This window comes from Lonchura striata, chromosome 1 (genome assembly GCF_046129695.1).
Source record: "Lonchura striata isolate bLonStr1 chromosome 1, bLonStr1.mat, whole genome shotgun sequence".
NCBI lineage: Eukaryota > Metazoa > Chordata > Aves > Passeriformes > Estrildidae > Lonchura > Lonchura striata.
Window position 1 is genome coordinate 131,183,103 of NC_134603.1, and position 17,365 is coordinate 131,200,467.

A 17,365-nucleotide genomic window follows, 5' to 3' on the forward strand; every position below is an offset into this window, starting at 1 on the left:
GCACCTTTGAGGAAGAGTGCTGATGACTTGCTTCTTTATGAAGCTTAACTGTTAGTAGAAATCCCAATGCATATCTACATAAACTAAACTTTCTTTTGGCTATCTGGGTAAGAATTTGTAGAAAGAGAAAAAGCATAGTGGAAAAACCAAGTCACATTAAATTCACATATTTTTATAGCTCTTGCCCAGCCCATTTTTAAGGCATCTTTTAAAATAAATTCACATAAAAATAAAACCATTTGTCTTTCTTCTTTTGAGCTATCATCAAACTCTTGTGAAATTGGGACTGCTTTTATTTATGTTTCATGCTCATAGCTAGCTGAGTAGCTGGAGATCAAGATGACAATTCTTGGGATACTGGAGCCAAAATGAGAAATTCTCTTCTGCCAAGGGACTTCCTGGCACATTAAACTATCTCTCTGCTGGTGTGGAGCTGATTGAATCCATTCCAGTGAGCTGCTGTTGGAAACTAAGAGGAAAGCAGAAGCAGCAGGAGGAAGCAAAGCAAGAGGAGTAATCCTTTCTACTGTTGAGATCCCATTAGGATCTGAAGTGATGGCATAGGGAGGACAACAGTGTCCCCTACTGCTTTTCCAAAGTGTGGTTGTTAGAAAAAACATTTAGATAAATGTCTAAATCTTCCAAAAGGTAATGTCCTTCCAAGAAATCTTCCAATTATGTAAAAAAAAAAAAAAAAAAAAAAAAGCCCCAAAAAACCACAAAGAAAAGTAATCTGTCAGGTAGATAATTATCTGAGTTTATTTACATTTACATTTGAAGACTGAAAGGCTTATGGAATGCTTTTTATGATGTTTAGCATGACATTCCTGATACATCTGTGATACCTTCCCAGTAGTAAATTACCTTGGGTATATTTTTATAGTTGTTAAATGAAACTTGTGAAGAGGAATGGTAATAACATACAAATGGTCAAACTAAAATACATAGGCACAGTAGAAGAGGTTTATTTTCCACTCACACATGTAATTGAAAAGTTGCTATTTGAACAGAAGGGTTGCAAACACAATATTCATTCAAAATAATTGATTCATGTGTACCTCCAACCATGTGGTAGAATCATCTGCATGTACACTGGTACTTAAGTGAACTATATTGGCTGTGTATGTTTTTTTTTTTTTTTGAGTGCTAGTAAACTGTCAGAAATTGTATTAATTCTTTGTAGAACAACATATTTAACATGTTGCTCTTGTTCCTCTCTTTCCTTCGTGCCTTCCCCCAGACTAGCGCTCCGTGCTCCCCTCAGTAGATTGTATCAAGAAGTGGAGACTTTCAGATACAGGGCCATCTCAGACACCTGGCTGACAGTGAACAGAATGGAGCAGTATCGGACTGAATACAGAGGAGCTCTACTCTGGATGAAAGATGTGTCTCAGGAGCTGGATCCAGATCTTTATAAGCAGATGGAAAAGTTCAGGAAGGTATGAAGTTTCCTCTAGTTTCCTAGAAGGGATTGCCTAATGAATGACAATGAAGCATGGTTTTGACTCTTCCAAGGAGGGCATAATTGAGAAGCAGTAAGGATGCCATTTAGCCTAACTTCTTTGTGGGCTGTAAGGGAAGGCATTTTTCAGTAGTATATTCAAGTTCAGCATACATCTTTATAATTTAAATAATATATCTTTTGGAAGAAGGTTATCTAATTTTGAATACTTAGGAGTGATGCCCGAATGACTAATAGAGGAACATATGTCTGCTGTCAGAGGGGGAAGGGAATATTGATTTTTGCAACTAAAAAAACAAAACCAGAAGTGCTCTGCTATCTGCTGCTAAATTTTGAGGGCAGTTAAAGACCAACAATTTCAAAATTCGCTATTGTTGGATGTGTAAATCTGGAATGCAGTTCAGCGTGATGCAGTTCACGCTGATGCAGTTCAGCATGATTCTTTGACAGCTGCTAAACACTAAAGCTGCTAAGGAGGCATTCTCCATAAATAGTTTTCATTCAGTGTCACTCAAGTTTGCCAAACTCCTCCCCTCCCAAAAGACTTGCAAAATCACAAGCCCTAGGTGGTAGGCTGCAATTTTGCTACCAGGTGAAAGTATAGAATTTATTTAGGCTGATCTTATCACAGTTCAGAAATGCACATGAGACCTTCACATTTTCTAGTGGGACCCTAGAGCCGAGTTTGTTAAAAGTCTATAATGTTCACAGTTGACTGTTTATAGATTCTATCAGGAAGACTTAGGATCTTGGGTATAACCAAGTGGCTCATACTTTGAGTAAAGGCAGTAAAAAAATTTACAGAAATTGTGTCATAATTGAAAGCAGAGGTCTAATAACAGAAGCTGTATTAAAGTGTGCATGTATATATGTATATGGCTTAGAGATAGGTAATGTATAAAAGAGAAAACCCTGTTAATTGATGGCTTAAGCTGTCTGTAACTGAAAGTGTTTGAAGATAAAATACACATAATTATGGATTTTAGAAGCTTGAATAAACCATCCTAACAGGAAAGGACTGGCATTCATCTAACTATGTCATTTTCTGTAAACCAAAGTGGTGACAATAGCAATTAAGAAAGGGATGGAACAAATAGTACCCCAGTTAGCCATCTAATCTTTATTTAATGCTTCAGTACAGGGTATTCCTGTAAGTCTTGTGGCACCAGACATATATTTTATTATGCCCTATGGGAAATGTTTGTAACGGCAAGTTCTTGCAGGTAAAATAATTGGTATGGTCTTGGCCTCAGCTGATTGCTTATGTACATTGTTTGATTTATTAGGAAAACACTTAAAAATGGAATGTTAGAATTAATAAAGCAATACTGGTAATAATCATAGAAAACTGATTTATAGCTTTCTTGCAAAACCAGTGTTGTGGAAAGCATAAATTATATAAATGACAAAGTAATTAAAATAACATATGGCTTGTGCAGTGAGCTGCTGTAGATAAAAACCTAGATGTGAAATTTTGGACATCTTGAGTTGCTGTGCTTCAGGGTCAGGAAAAAAAAGGTTTTTTTTAAGTTCTTACAAAATTTAGTAGCAAAAATGTGGAAATACTAAGTATTTTTAAATATTTCTAGGTCTGAAATAAATTCTATTCTGACATAAAAAAATAAAAGTAAATTCTAAAATCCTGTAGCATGACCTCAAATCATTAAAAAAACCAAAGTTGAAAGTTTTCTGAACATTTCTCTTGTCCAGCTTGTTGTCAACTCAAAACCTTTCAGTTCACATTGTAATGCAGGGAACAAAAAGCTGAGTATTTTGTAGCCACCAAAGTAAAGAAATGCCCCTGGTATCCACTTTCCCACATATCCCATCTGTGCAACAGGCATATCAAACTAGCCTTTGAAGATTTCATGCTTGCAGAAAGTAAACTTTTTGGTTTTTAACTGGGAAAAAAATACTGAAAATCCACAAGCATAATGTTCATAGGTAGCTGTTGCTGAGCAAGAGCCAAGTTTCTTTTTAGTGCTTTACATAAATTAATGGTGGATACTGTTCTAAATAATTAATGTATAAGAGTTTTTATTGTCTTTTTTCTATTTTTGCTTGCAGATCTTAATTGTACCATAGTGTGGCAGTGTAATGCTGAGGTTTTAGGGCTTATTTTGGATCTGTAACAATTTAAGAAATCATGCTAGTTTTCTGTTGAGAAAGATGTTATAATTATTAATGTAAGGTTTTGGTTCTTAAATTTACCATTGCTAGAGAGAAGCATTTTGAGCTGGAGCTGCATATTGAGTGGTACACTGCCAAGTAGTTAGTGAAGCTGATCCTGTCAGAGCACTTGAAAGAAAGTTTTCTTCAGACTTCTGATTGTAAAAATCCAAAGTATTACTTTAGTAAATGTTTTTTTTTTTTTTTATTTCTAGTAAACAGTGCTAGTTTAATGATCTTTAATGCACGTAGTGCATCAGCAGTATTTACATCATTTAGTTAAGGGAATGTTTTTCAAGTATGTAGCCTTTTATAACATAAACCTTAATGTATCATTATGTATACAGATATGGTACTTGTTTTTGGAGACCAAAGCTAAATCAATCCAGATGGGGTTTTCATACCTTCCCTCAGAATAGCTCAGGCTAAAAGATCAATAGCTGAGTCAGTATTTTCAGAGCTGATAAAATCTGAGTTAAAACACTGACATTTTTGTAGCTCTCTTTCTAAACAATGAGGTATTTGAAAGAATTTTCTAATGCTGTTCTTAAGGCGTCAGTCTGTGTGGAAGACGCAGCAACACTACCCCTTTCAGAGTGTCTCAGAACACTGCAGAGCAGCCTTTTTGCACTGTTGTTTGAGGATAGCTATGCAATTGTAGCTACTTGAGTCAAACTAGGAAAATAGGTATTTACTTTTCCTTGCAGAGTTCTATAAATGCTATGTAACTTTTTTTTTTCCTGTTACCAGTTTTTATTACCAGTCCAGTGCTGTTCTGGTTGTAGAGGTCTTCCATCCCAAGTTCAGGGTTTGAAGTGTTCCTTGAGAGCATCTGAACAGTACTGTGATATATAGAAGAATTTTAATGAGCTAATATCCTTTTACCAAATTCTCCACACTGATCAGGTTTTTAAAGTTCTTAAATCTGGTCTCTTTTATCTGTCTGGAGACTGTACACTCTAACATGAACGATGTTGTAAAAATATAGACCGAATGGCCCAAGTGCTGGTGTACTCATTCCAGCTCTGAAAAAGTTAAGCTTTTCCATGCATTTTCTGAGCAGGAATGCAACAGTGTGTAGGGTAAACTATGAGACCAGGCAACAGCCTTCCACATGCAGCCTACAGGACACAGGACAGAGTGCTGTTCAGTTTTACTGGGCTGTGCTATCTCAGATGCATGTACAATTCAATATAGACTTTATCATCAAACCTGTGCATTTCAGTGCCATCTCTAACAACTAAAGAGTGAGAGCTGAAAAAAATTGTCATGCTGACCTTAAAGCTAACTATGAGAAAATTACATCTGTGGCATAATAGGTTGTTTATTGTGCTACATTGATAAAGCAGACTAATCCCTTCTATATTTGTTTTTTCATTTCCATTGTTCTCATACTCCTCTGCTTCCCCTTCATTCTGAGGCTTGAACCAAATCTGGAGTATCTTTGTAAATAGCAGTGACTATGCTGGGCTCCCTGAGACAGGCTGCACTGCACCTTAGGGCCCCAGCTCTTGGTTTGCACACAGATCTTGAGAACTTGCAAGCTAGAAGATGAATTGTTTGGATACTTTTTATCTCCAGTTCTTTCTAGTTATAGTCCTTTATATACTTGAAAAAAACCAAAAAACTAATGGCCTTACATGTAATTTTAAAGATAAATCTATCAAGCAGGAAGGAAAGTTCAACAAGAACTCAAAATGGCATAATAATAACTTAAACTGCTGTTGTTATAAATGTATTAATATAGGGAGTGTCTGACCTGTGCAAGCTTTCCTTGAATATTTTTTTTATTTCTTGAAAGTTAAAACATCTATGGATAGATGGGAAATAATGAAGATAGAAATAAATCTACTGATTAAAAGGTCATAAAGGAAGCACTGCCTATATGTATTCATTGTAAAGGTCTCAGCAAGTATGGCTCAGATACATCTGCTGTGGCCTGTTGGGAAGGTTCAGGATCTACAACTCTGTTCCCCTTCTGTCCCCTTGCCTGTTTCTACTGCTGGGCATGAGGGTGTGATGATAAAGGTGTTGTACCATGCTACAGCATTATTTGCTGCTCACCTGTCCATTAACATCAGCGGCTAACAGCCAGGCAAATGTAAAGACACTGTGGAAATGTCCTGGAGTATGGTTTCAATTTTTTTTTTAATTCTCTGTTACTTCTGAAAACTCTTGGAGAGTTTGGAAAATGCAAAAGCCTAGAAAAGGAGAAAAACCAAATATGAAGCTGAACTTTGAAATAAGAACAGATTTGGCAGTTGCCATCTTTGGGAACTAAATTTCAGTTTCTGGTAAAAATAAATTGAAAAGGAAATTTGTAGGCATTTAGAAGCTAGCAAACTGAAGAGCAAATAAAAACGTAGGTTTATAAATAACATCACATATTGGTGTTTTTTATATTCTTGCATTTTTAGTTAAATTGTTCTTTTACTGGAAAACAAATTGCAAATCTGTATTGTTTCAGTTTCTTATGAGTGATTACTGGAAAAGTGAATTTAATTTTGCTAGAAAAATAAGAGCTCTCAGGAGCTGTGAGTTGAGAACATTGACCAAGGAACACTAAACAAAGTTTCAGAGGATCATAGAATTTAAAGACGGAAACCAACTTAAAGATCAACTAAACTCTCTTCCTGCCAGGACAAAATCTGTACATCTGCAAAATATTTTCCTAGTGTTTTTCTATATCTAATAAAACAATTAATTTGAGGGTGACCCTCTTAGAAGTTTTGTGGTGCTGTTTGTTGGTCATGTTCTAGTTCAATTATTAAAAGCCAACCAAGAGAAAATATGCTAATACTATTTGCATCTGCAGATGATATTAAGCTGAAAAGTCTTTGGTTTTCCAACAGCAAAATACACCAGCATCTTAAAGAAAAATATCTATGGCCATGACAGTCACAATGGTGTAAATAAAAGACTCTAAGTGGAAATACTTACAAGTAGCAATATAATTGATGGATGTTTAGAGTCAGCTAGGGTAGTCACTGTTGACCAGCCTTGGGTTTTAAAAATTAACAAAAGGAATTCTAAAAAGAAGTTTTCAACACCAGTCATCTCTGTTTGATTTTAGGTGATACTTTCCCATTAGATTCCAACTTCATATGAAAAACTTGAAGCACGTTTATCTTGAGGTGACAATAACATAGGCCCCTGCATGTGAGAGAGCACATGTTGGTATTTGTGCTCTGGAGGTGTCAGAGAGATCTGAGTTGCTTCAATAGACTGTATGCTGGATATGAGATGTGGCATAGCGATGTGAAAAAAGAATGGTGGCTTTCTTAATACCTGCTAGGAATCTGGGATTGTAAAGCCTATCACATTAATAGGTAGGATTTTTATCAGCCTTGGTTCAAAATCTTCCTTTAAAAAAAACAAAACAAACCCCACCTATTCTCTTTGAGTGATTGGAATTGCTGTTGCTGCTTACTAGAAGAATAGGTAAACTTCCAGGAGGTGCAATAATACCCTCTGCAAGGTAGCTGTGTCTCCTCTAAAATTAGTGAGATGGTGTCAAACTGCACTCTGAGATCCACATCTTAGTGCAGCAATGTGATAGCAGACATAGAGATAACAGCCCGCTCTTATGATATGACGATAAGCAACACCTACACATCTCTTCTTGTGACATGCCTGTGCCATCGAGAGTAGGTTTGGTTTCATTCTGGTAGGGAATAGCATTTACAGTATGGGTGTTGAAGTCAGGGTTTTAAATATCGAAGTATATGGTGTTGGAAATGCTAAATTCAGTGATTTACCGAGAAATTAGTGTAGTGAAAGACAAAGCGCATTAAAAAGTGCTCTTCAATCAAAATTGTAGTTGTTGCTTTGTGATTGTTTGATTTCCTGGTAAAAGAAAATGCAGTTCCAGTGCTGAGCATGTTTTCTTTGAGGAGTTTCTGCTATAATGCTCCTTCTGGCTTTTCCCATATCATATTTAGTAACATTAAGCGGAGAAACCAAAACGTCGCAAGATATCTCACATATGAAATGTCCAAGCATTTTAAGGCAGTTAGGAAAGATGTACCTGTTTTGAAAACATAACCTTAAGAAGAGATGTTCTCCACAGTAAAAGCATTTTATAGTCTTACAACTTTAAATTACCATTTCAAGTACCATTTGTAAGACTCAGAGTACATAATGATACAAAATCAATTATTTTCTGAAGCCATTTCATGGATATTAAATATCACTGATGATTGTAACTGAGTTAAAGGTAACAATGTGTGATGGAGATGCCCTTTTAAAAGCATAATAAGAGTATGCCACTCAAATATAGAAACAGACTTCTTGGAACAGATTATATAATCTTTAGAGGTATTGCTTGTAGAATATGGTTGCTTCCAGAGGCTGATGTTTACCCTTGAGAAATGATTCATCATCTGTTCAGTTATTTTTATGAAATAAGATTTTGAGGTGAGACTGAAAAATGGTGTTGAAATAAAATAAAATTAGTCTGCTAATTCGTCTCCTAATTCGTCTGCTAGACTACAGATACAATATAGTTTTTTAACAACTTTGTTTCATGTAACCTTGCTGATATTAAAATAGGTAGATTTGGGTTATTTGTACATTTTCAGGCTTGTATTTATGTTGAGAAAAGGTAGGCAGACACATCAGACACATCCTGAAAATTTCTAATCACCTAAATAATATAGAATGTTTCAATAGAGTACAACAAGTATTCTTAAAAAAATCAGTGATTTAAGTCAGTAGTCTTAACTTTTGTGTAATAATTGGTTTTGGTCCCAGTATTAAAAAGACTCTCTCAAACATGGTGTGATAAAAATTAAGCTCCAGGAATTTTCTCATGTCTAATAATTATAGGAATGTGTAAATATTAAATTTAATATTGGATTTAAAAACAAAAATAGGAACTGAACACTATTTTCTGAAATATTATTCTGAAAATGGGAAAGAAAAGATGATTGCCTAGACAATTTCTATTGCTCACATGAAAACTCAAACCCTAGATGGGTCTCAAATCAAGATGGTCTATATGGGCAAAGCCTGCTACCCATGTGGATAATTTTGTGAATTCAGAACCTAAATGAAGTGTAAAAAATATGACCAGAGTAGGCTTTGAAAAGAGAAATGAGATTTGGAAAATTCCCTCAGCCTTAATAATCTGAAAAGGCTAGGAGGATAGTTAAAGAAATATTTTTTAAAAATAAATGAAATACAGATGTGACTGAACTGAGAGAATTCTGCAGAAGTGAAGAATAAACAGGAAGGGGAATACAGCTGTTGGGGAAAACATTGTTTACACAAGAGAACCAAGTTTTTCTATAGTCGCCACTGCCCAGGAATTCTTCTTATACTTTCCTAAAATGCTTGGGCACATGCATAATGTAGTCCATCTGCTTTTACTTCATAAGGCCTTAGCTGTTCAGTTGTATGTTGCATAGGCTCTGAATGATTAAAAAAATGCTATGTTTGATTTTTCTCCTTCACATAATGAAACCAAATTAGATAGGAGTAAAAAAAAGCCAACAAACAAAAAGGTTCTGTTCTAACCAAAAAAATGGCAAATATACCACCATCTATGACTCAGGGTTCTGCCTGAACCCTGCTTAGATTTCAAATGTTGTTTCATCTGTAATAGCACACTGTGAAGTCTGAAGAGCACCACAAAAAGATTTGTGTCTTTTTTATAGATTTGTACTCTTTCAGAGTTCATGTCTTGCCAAAATATAATTAAATTGTTTTGATGGAAACAAGCCATGCTTATTGATATATTAAATGCCAACCAGAAAGAGCAGTAACAATGCATGGGATTATTTACACTAGACTTTGTGTTACAAATGAATTGTGATTATTTGTGGGTGCCATTTTATATTCTGTGCGGAAATGTTAAATAGAAAACCTTGACTTAACAGGATTTCTGCATTAGCACTGTAAACAGGGTGGCTTTACACTCAGGACTGAATATTAAAGGGATTTGGTAATCATCTTGATTTTGTTAAAGGTATCTTTCTTAAAATGTTGGTGTCACATCTAGCTAGGATCTGCAACGTGTGTCAGTGCTATTTCCTATTTCCTGGCACTTTGTATATCTCTTCATCCCACTGCCCTTTGCAATGGCTAAGGAGATTGTACAGGCCAGCTCAGTGTTTTACAGTGAGCTTTCAATGGGGATATTGTTAGTGCACTTAAATTTAAGCTTTTCAAGTCCCTTTACCTAATTCCAGCATATTCACTCCTCCCATCTGCCTGCTCAGAGGAGACCCAAATTCAAGTAGCAATCTTGATTAGGCCTTGAAGAATTTAATTTGGGTGCAGAGAAATTAAAAATATGAATTATATATTTTTCCTATGAGGACACTGTATCTGAAGGAGTAAGAAGACCTTCAAATTATCTGCATTATCTGAGATAAACTGAACTATATAATTACTAGATTAATAGAGTCATGGGCATAGTAGATGTGTTAGTTTTATGCTATATTACAATATTCGTTACATCACTTCTGGTCTTCAGTGTTCAGAAGCAGTTATTACATGTCTCAGTTTCCTGCAGGGGCTGACTGTTTAATTGCTCTCCACTTGCCAGCATTGCCCTCTGTACCATGTGTGGCAACCATCTCAGGTTGTCTGATATGATTAACACAAGTTAGTTATGACAAGTTCAGCAATTCTCAGTACTTTTAACACTCAGTTCAGATTATGCCTGCTTTAGAGCTAGATGTGATCTTTCAAACCTGAAAGACTGTATTATTTCTTCATTTTTGCCATTTATTTTGGTTGGCCTGCTCCTTGCTACAAATCTTTTCAATAATTGTTAGCAAGTCATAGACTTGGATCATATCTATAAAACATGACTATACATAGTTATTTGCATCTATGCAAAGAACTGTTGGCTTTTTTATCAACTCCTTTAGAGTCATTTCAGGAGAGGAGAGTTCAGTAGTTTTCAGGACCATATTCTTCCCTAAAGAGGATGTTTGTCCATGCATGAAGATACGCACCTGTTTATAAATTGGGAGGGTGTGTCCAAGTACTCTGTGGTGGTAATGACTCATGTCTGCAGAGTGACAGATGTATGTTCCTACTGGAACTGCATTTGGGGCTCATAATGTAAAACTCTATCCCCAAACTCTGAAATAATGCTGTTTAGATGAATGTCATTCTGTATTCAATTTAAGAGTCTGCTGATCATTAATATTTTTTTTTTGTATGTCCTTACTTCAAGGTCCCTGTCAGTGTCAACAAGTGTTTTTTGGTCTTTTTTTCTTTTCAGCCTGGTAAACCACATATTCTGGGTTGGACCAGAACTGAAACTTGTTACCAACAGAAAGCTGAAGCACACATTTAGAAGGCTTCTTAAAGTAGAAGAAAAGTAGATGTTTTAATAAGGATAGAAGTTATATATTTATTGCCTTCCTTTCATTAAAATTGTCATTTCATGTTTGTTCCCTTTTTAAAATAATTGGCACATTGATCTAAGCTGTAAAAATGAATACAATGGCTGTGAGGAAGCCATCCATATTAATAGTTTCAGGAGCATGATGTGGTCTCTGCTCACTCATAAATCTAAGAGTAGCCAGGAGTTACAAGCTCAGAGAGGTGGAGCTGCTTTCATACACAGTTTATGCCTGTAATGACCCTGTGTGAATGGCTTGGGAGGAGAGGCTGTGTGCACTCCAGCTCTCAGCTGTCACCTATCTCACTGCATTAAAACTCATTTTTTTGATACAGTTTGAAGTTAAACATATTGACCACAAGTAGTTTGTCTTTATACTGCATAAAATAGGAGGAAAGGCCTCATGCAGCCAGCAGAAATGTCAGCTGCTGGCTGTATCCCTTTATTTCCCCATGAACCTTTCATGGGAACACAAGCTACAGCTTTTTGGATCAAAGCTGCTGAGGCCAGGTTCTATCCTGCACGGAGTGTGGACACATTCATTTGGAGTTATCTATTTCTGCACAGGCAGGAGATAGAGAAGTTGCTTGGCAACATGTAAGGAGTGTGGGGCTGTGTATTTGAAGAGTAAGGGAAGATTTTTCAACAGGCAAAGACAGGAGTATGTATGACCTGTTTTCTGAGGAAAATATATGGCTGTGCAGAGATGCTGAAAGGTGATGCCTAAATGAACCTGGCCTGGTGCAGAACTTGGTGTAAACACTCACTGTATTTTAAGCATAGCATTTATCTATTTACCTTAAAAATGTATTTTCCCAAACTTAAATTCAAGTCAGCCACTCCTTATTTGAAATAAGTCTTGTGTAAACACACTTAGCATCTGTTTAATTCAAAATTTTTGTTAAAACAACTTAGTTAACCTGCAGAAAAGTAGCATATCTCCATTTCTTGGGCTGTGAGCTCAAAAGCTGGAGTGTTTTAAAGTGGGGTAACTCAGGAATGGTTTTTTGCTTTGCCTGAATTTTTATGTTGTGATGTGATGATAATTTCTATAATGACTCTGAGTGCTGTTCTGAAAAACTGAAGACTATTGTTGTTTTCATCTTCTTAAATTTAGAAGACTTCATTTTACAGTAAATAGTGGTTGGAATTACAAAAGTGGTCCACATCATGTATTTGAGAGTCAGTTGCATGCTGTATTTGATAGAATTTTTTTTTAAGCTGATGTATTTTCTGTGAATATTTCTTTGTCTATTTTGTTGTAATTGTTTTATTTTAAGTGATTGGATTCACATTCTGGGTCTGCACTGTGTGTTCTGTTTATGAAAGATGTTGTGAGGCTTTAAGCTAAAGACTTTGTTGTTTGGCTGGATGAACTTGCTGGACTGTGGATGTAATTTGATCAGGGCTGTGTCCAGCTGCTGGTTAAGTGGAAAGGATTCTGTAGAGGCGTTACTCTCCCCAAGTGACACACTGTGTCTGCCTCTACTCGGCCATGCTAGAGGGGCAAAAATCAGGAAGGAGGAGGAAAAAAATACCATTTTAATTCCTGGTAATTCCTTAGAAAAAAACTTCAGAGGTTTTCTGTTGCTGTTGGGCTGTACCGTTCAACCTGTGGTGTTTGGGTTTTTTTTCCAATGAAGGGGCTAAATTACTTTTTAATAATGGAGGAGGAAGTATATGTCTGTTGCTTTAGGGCAGCTGTTCAGAATGTTATTTAGTACAGAACACTGTATTGCTTGCCACAAATAGTTTTCATGTCTCAGAGAAATTTAATTTGGATATAACAAAACTTTGCTGCTGCTAAGAGATATTTGGATCCATGTCTTTGCACTACTATAATAGTGAGAGTAGGGAAGAAAATATCCCAAATTTGCATCAAAAAAGGTTAAAACAGGCAAGGAAAAAACGCATTCTCTTGAGACATCTGAAATTAGAATATCTTGTTGGTTGAATAGCAGAGTAACTTTATTAATATAAATTTAGAGAACATGTAGTTGATGGTCCTGTTCTGATTAAATGCCTAATCCAAAAGCAGGGATGTTTCAATAATATTTATTTTTAGCAAACTACCCTCTAAAAAATGGAGGGAAAAAATAGTTAGATATGCATTTCCCACAGGTTTCATGTAGACAATAGCACTGTTTAGTATTCTAGCCCCCAACGAAATACCATGAGGAGCCATTTCACTTGGCAGTCAACCCTCTGGAAAGAAGAGAGGAGATTGTGGTGGATGCTGAAAGATAAGCTAGGCCTGTCCAGGTAAATCCTGTAGGTTTTGACAATTGATTTCCAAAATTCAAAACTCGGGTCTTAATGTATATGTAGACTTTTTGCATGGGAGTATAAAATTTTTTGAAAGTTCTGATCTTCTCTCCATACTGCAGTTGTAATTGTAGAAATGTTAGAGCACCTCAGAATTGCCCCCACCCCTTCTCATGGTAAATCTGTGATGTAAAGATTACATTCTGTTATACAGTTATAATCTGTGAAGCATTTCCATGTGACTTCTGTTACTTAAGCATGTTTGGGCATAGGCAGTGCTTGAATGCACGCTGGCACCTCTAACAGTTACAAAATTATGTAACTCATGATTTTAAATTTTTGTAGTGGAAAATCTGCAGTTACACAGGTGTTATATTGGACAAGCTAATTTGAAGTATCTGTGCTACCTTAGACCACAGAACAGAGAGTTCTTCTGGCATAAGAGGATGCTAGGTTGGTCTGAATCTAGCAAAGGATACTCTCAACCTCCCCTTAACCTGTGAATGTGCCTCAGGGTTACTTTATTCTTCAGACAAAAATCCGCTGTCAGTGCATCATCTTTCTTCACTCATGTCCAGTGGTAGCAACTAGGGAGCTGCACAGAGCAAATACACAGCGGTGTTTTTTTTTAGTACTGTGACCAGTGCACACGTCACAGGACATAGGATTTGTTTTTCTGTAGAATTGTCCAGTTGCCTTTTGAACCAAGAAAAATTCTGGCCATCCCCCATGCATGGCTGTGATCAAAGACCTTCCCTGCAGACATAGATGTTATGTAAAGATCACCTCACTTCATTTTGTGTTCAGATGGTTTGTTCAGTATAATGCCCTCTGGTTCCTGTGTTGGCTGAAGTCTCATCTTTTTCAAGTTTTGTATCTGTGGGATGATTGCCTTCCATCATACTCCTCACTATTTTTTTTTCCTGGCCTCACAAACACTCATCTATCATTCTTTTTACAGAAACTAATTTACATATTTGATCAGATATTTTGTTGCTGCCTGCCTTTTTTTCCCCATTGCTAAGCCTGAGCTGATCTGTGTTTGCAGATCCAACTTGGCTTTCAGTTGAAATGCAGAGTGAAAAGTCATGTCCCTGTATAATATTTATGGAATCACAGGCATAAAGTGTGAGGAGGTTCTCATTTTTCCCCATCCTTAAAGAGACACAAGAGAGTTGAAAAAGGTACATTATGAAACAGCAGGAATAAACACAAGACTGGGAAGGAAGTGAGGCAGTAGCAAAAAAAAAAAAAAAAAAAAAAAGAGTAAGATAAATGTCTGTGTGTTTGCATAAATGAGAGGGAGAGATGTTCAATTTCTGTGATAGCCATCACTGAATATATCAGAAGATGGTACAACCAACCTTTGTGTTTTGGAGGGGAAAAAAGGAAGAATATTCAAGGCAGCCATAACCTTATATCCTCACAGGGTTCAGAGAATTGCTCACATCTGCTCTCACTGGTTGTGAAGTAAGCACTTCTGGCCATGGTTTACTCATTACTGCCAGGCTGGAGTTGCATGCTGTGTGAGCCAACAGGCTGAAGGCAGTAAAATTTTTACAGGCCAAATACTGAAAAACTGAAGAGAGAGATATGGCATAAATGTGACACAAAGACCAAATTTCATACACTCCTGAAAAAAAAAATCCACAGAGATCCTGCTGTATATCCATGGTCTGGCCCTTTGGTAGATATTTGTATCTTTTAGAAAAAATCCTTTGTTGGGATTTAAAAATAATAGAAGTTAATTCAGTGTACATAATAACATAGTCCTACCTTAGATTTTTCTATTGCTGTTAAAGTAGAAATTGCACCAAAGCTCATTAAACACATTGTTCCTTAACATAGCATTCTCCTTGAACCAGACCGTAGACATAAATTTCAAACAGGAAGAAAAACACATGCCTCTGACCCAAAGTAATAAGAAGATAATAACTGAACTAAAAATTAGGGCAAAGCTACATAGGCAGGAGAAAATAAAAACATGAGGCTCTATGGTCAAAGAAGAGAACAGAGAATGGTAGTTGTACTTCATCTGTGATATATTTGTATCCTGGGTACAATGGCCTCATCTTTGGTGACTGGACATAAAAACAACAAAATGTATGTTTGAAGTGCTAGATTTAAGAGTTCTTTTGTGTATTTAATCACAATTTCATCTCTTTTGTATATTTAATTATTTTCTCCCAGCAGCAAACTGCTAATTGCAGCTCTACAACTACACTTGAAAGCTTTTTGCAAGTTTTTGTGAAGATCTTATGTAAAGATGTAGCTTAGCTGTAAGGCAGTGATGTCTCTTGGTGCAGTTTGAGCAAGCAGAGATCACAGTCCGCATCTCTGGATTGAAAACTTGGAGAGAAGAATATCAAAAAGTGTAAAATGTAATACAGGGACTAGGGGAAGCTACTTAAGATGAGGTGTTTCTAAGTCAATCTGTCTCATTTAACAAAGACAAGATGACAATTGGTTAGACCATGATATATAAGCTGCTGAGACTCCTCAGTCTTTTTATCAGGAGTTTATCAAGAATCATGGCTTGGAAGCTTATATTGGATCAATTAAAAGGGTAAATAAGGCACACATTCAAATACTTGTGGTTATTTTTAGCAATAAAGAAAATAATTTTCTGGATGTCATTTAGGTTGGGATTTATCAAACATAACTTCAAGCATGTGCTCTGTAGATGTCTTCACCTAAATTGATGAATGAGAGTTCCATTTATAGTCCAGTAGAGAGAAACAGGGTAATATGAAGTGAATTCTAGTGTCAGTTGTCTGTGTTTGCTTGATCTCCATCCACTAACACAGGCACAAGGTAACAAGGTGGATGTCAAGGCCTGAGCTAGGCACACCAAACATACTTTCCTGGGTGGAAGGTGTGCCTGAAGGTAAGTGCAAGAGTAGTGTTTCGTGATGTTCATCTGCTAATTTGTACTGCTTTTAATCTCTCTGATGATGAAACACACAGCAACTCTCCAGCAAGGCTTTTCTAGAGACCTGTGGAGCTTCCCAAAGCTGGCTTAGATACGAGTGACCAAGGTGAGAGGTGTGTGCACAGAGACAAATTCTGGTAAAAACGGAGCCAAAATTGTGATGACAATTTTGATGAGTCATAATGGCTGTCCTCAAGAGCTGCCATAGACCATAGGACATTTGAAAAATCACAAAATTGGAGAAAGTATGATACACTTTTTGGTGCTTCTTGGGGTTTAAAATTTTGGCATCCACAGGTATTAAATTTTTCTAATAAAATGTTTTTAACATACTGAAAAAAAAGGAAATTAAGTAAATTGTAGCAGGTTTGAGTGACAAAGTTTGTATGAAAGCTGCTGGGCTTGGGGGAATAACATTTTGGTTATAATGTGAATTTTTTACTTTTTTTTTTCTCTAGGCTTCTTCATTGTAGCATAAGGAGAGCAAAATACATGTTTAAGTCATGGAGATTTGATGGTTCTGACTGGAATCAAAAGTGTCAATATTAAATGAAAAAACCTTTTCATCAACTTATACTGACTTTATGGTCACTCTGTTTGTAGACAGTTGATGTTTCATATTGAGTTTTCTGGCAAAGAAACATGATCTGGTCCCAGTAAATAAAGGGAAATGGAGCTACTGTTATACTAATCTGTGTTAAGATGCATTTGTCTATATTTTGTTATGTAGCAATATAGCATTGCTTCTGCCTTTGTTCTTTTTTTGTCTTAATTTTCCTTTGTGTACTTTAGCACTCTTTTTCTATTGCTTACACTGCGTTCCAGGACTATCATGAACAAGTAAACCTAAAATCTCTTGAGTAATTATGGCAGGTAATATTCTAGTAGATATTTGCAGTTATTTCAATTGGCATTGATTTAATTGGATTATGTTGTATATCATTGTGTTTTAGTGCAATATTTTAATTGTTTCTCACCATGAATGTTTCAGCCATTAGAAAAATGGTCTTTGGCGGCTTAAAAGATTTTGTGTTGTCTTTTATCTTGCGATAGACTTGCCTTGTTCAAGTCTGTATATAATGAGAGATTTCTACCCCTTCAGGACATCAGAAAGTTGTATTGTCTCCCTTTCCAGAATCTTTCTCTTGCAGTGCACTTGATCTAGTACATCTTTAAT

At 36.1% G+C, this 17,365-nt stretch overlaps 1 protein-coding gene across 5 annotated transcripts in view; it reads left to right on the forward strand.

Annotated features, from left to right (window-relative positions):
- The window catches only part of ICA1 (islet cell autoantigen 1), a 64,673-nt gene that overhangs the window by 17,386 nt on the left and 29,922 nt on the right, over positions 1 to 17,365 (forward strand). For all 5 annotated transcript variants that reach the window (XM_077787804.1, XM_021538353.2, XM_077787814.1 and 2 more), the window contains one exon: positions 1,241 to 1,439. In XM_077787804.1, the coding sequence (XP_077643930.1) occupies positions 1,241 to 1,439 (199 nt within the window). The remainder of the gene's footprint in view (positions 1 to 1,240; positions 1,440 to 17,365) is intronic.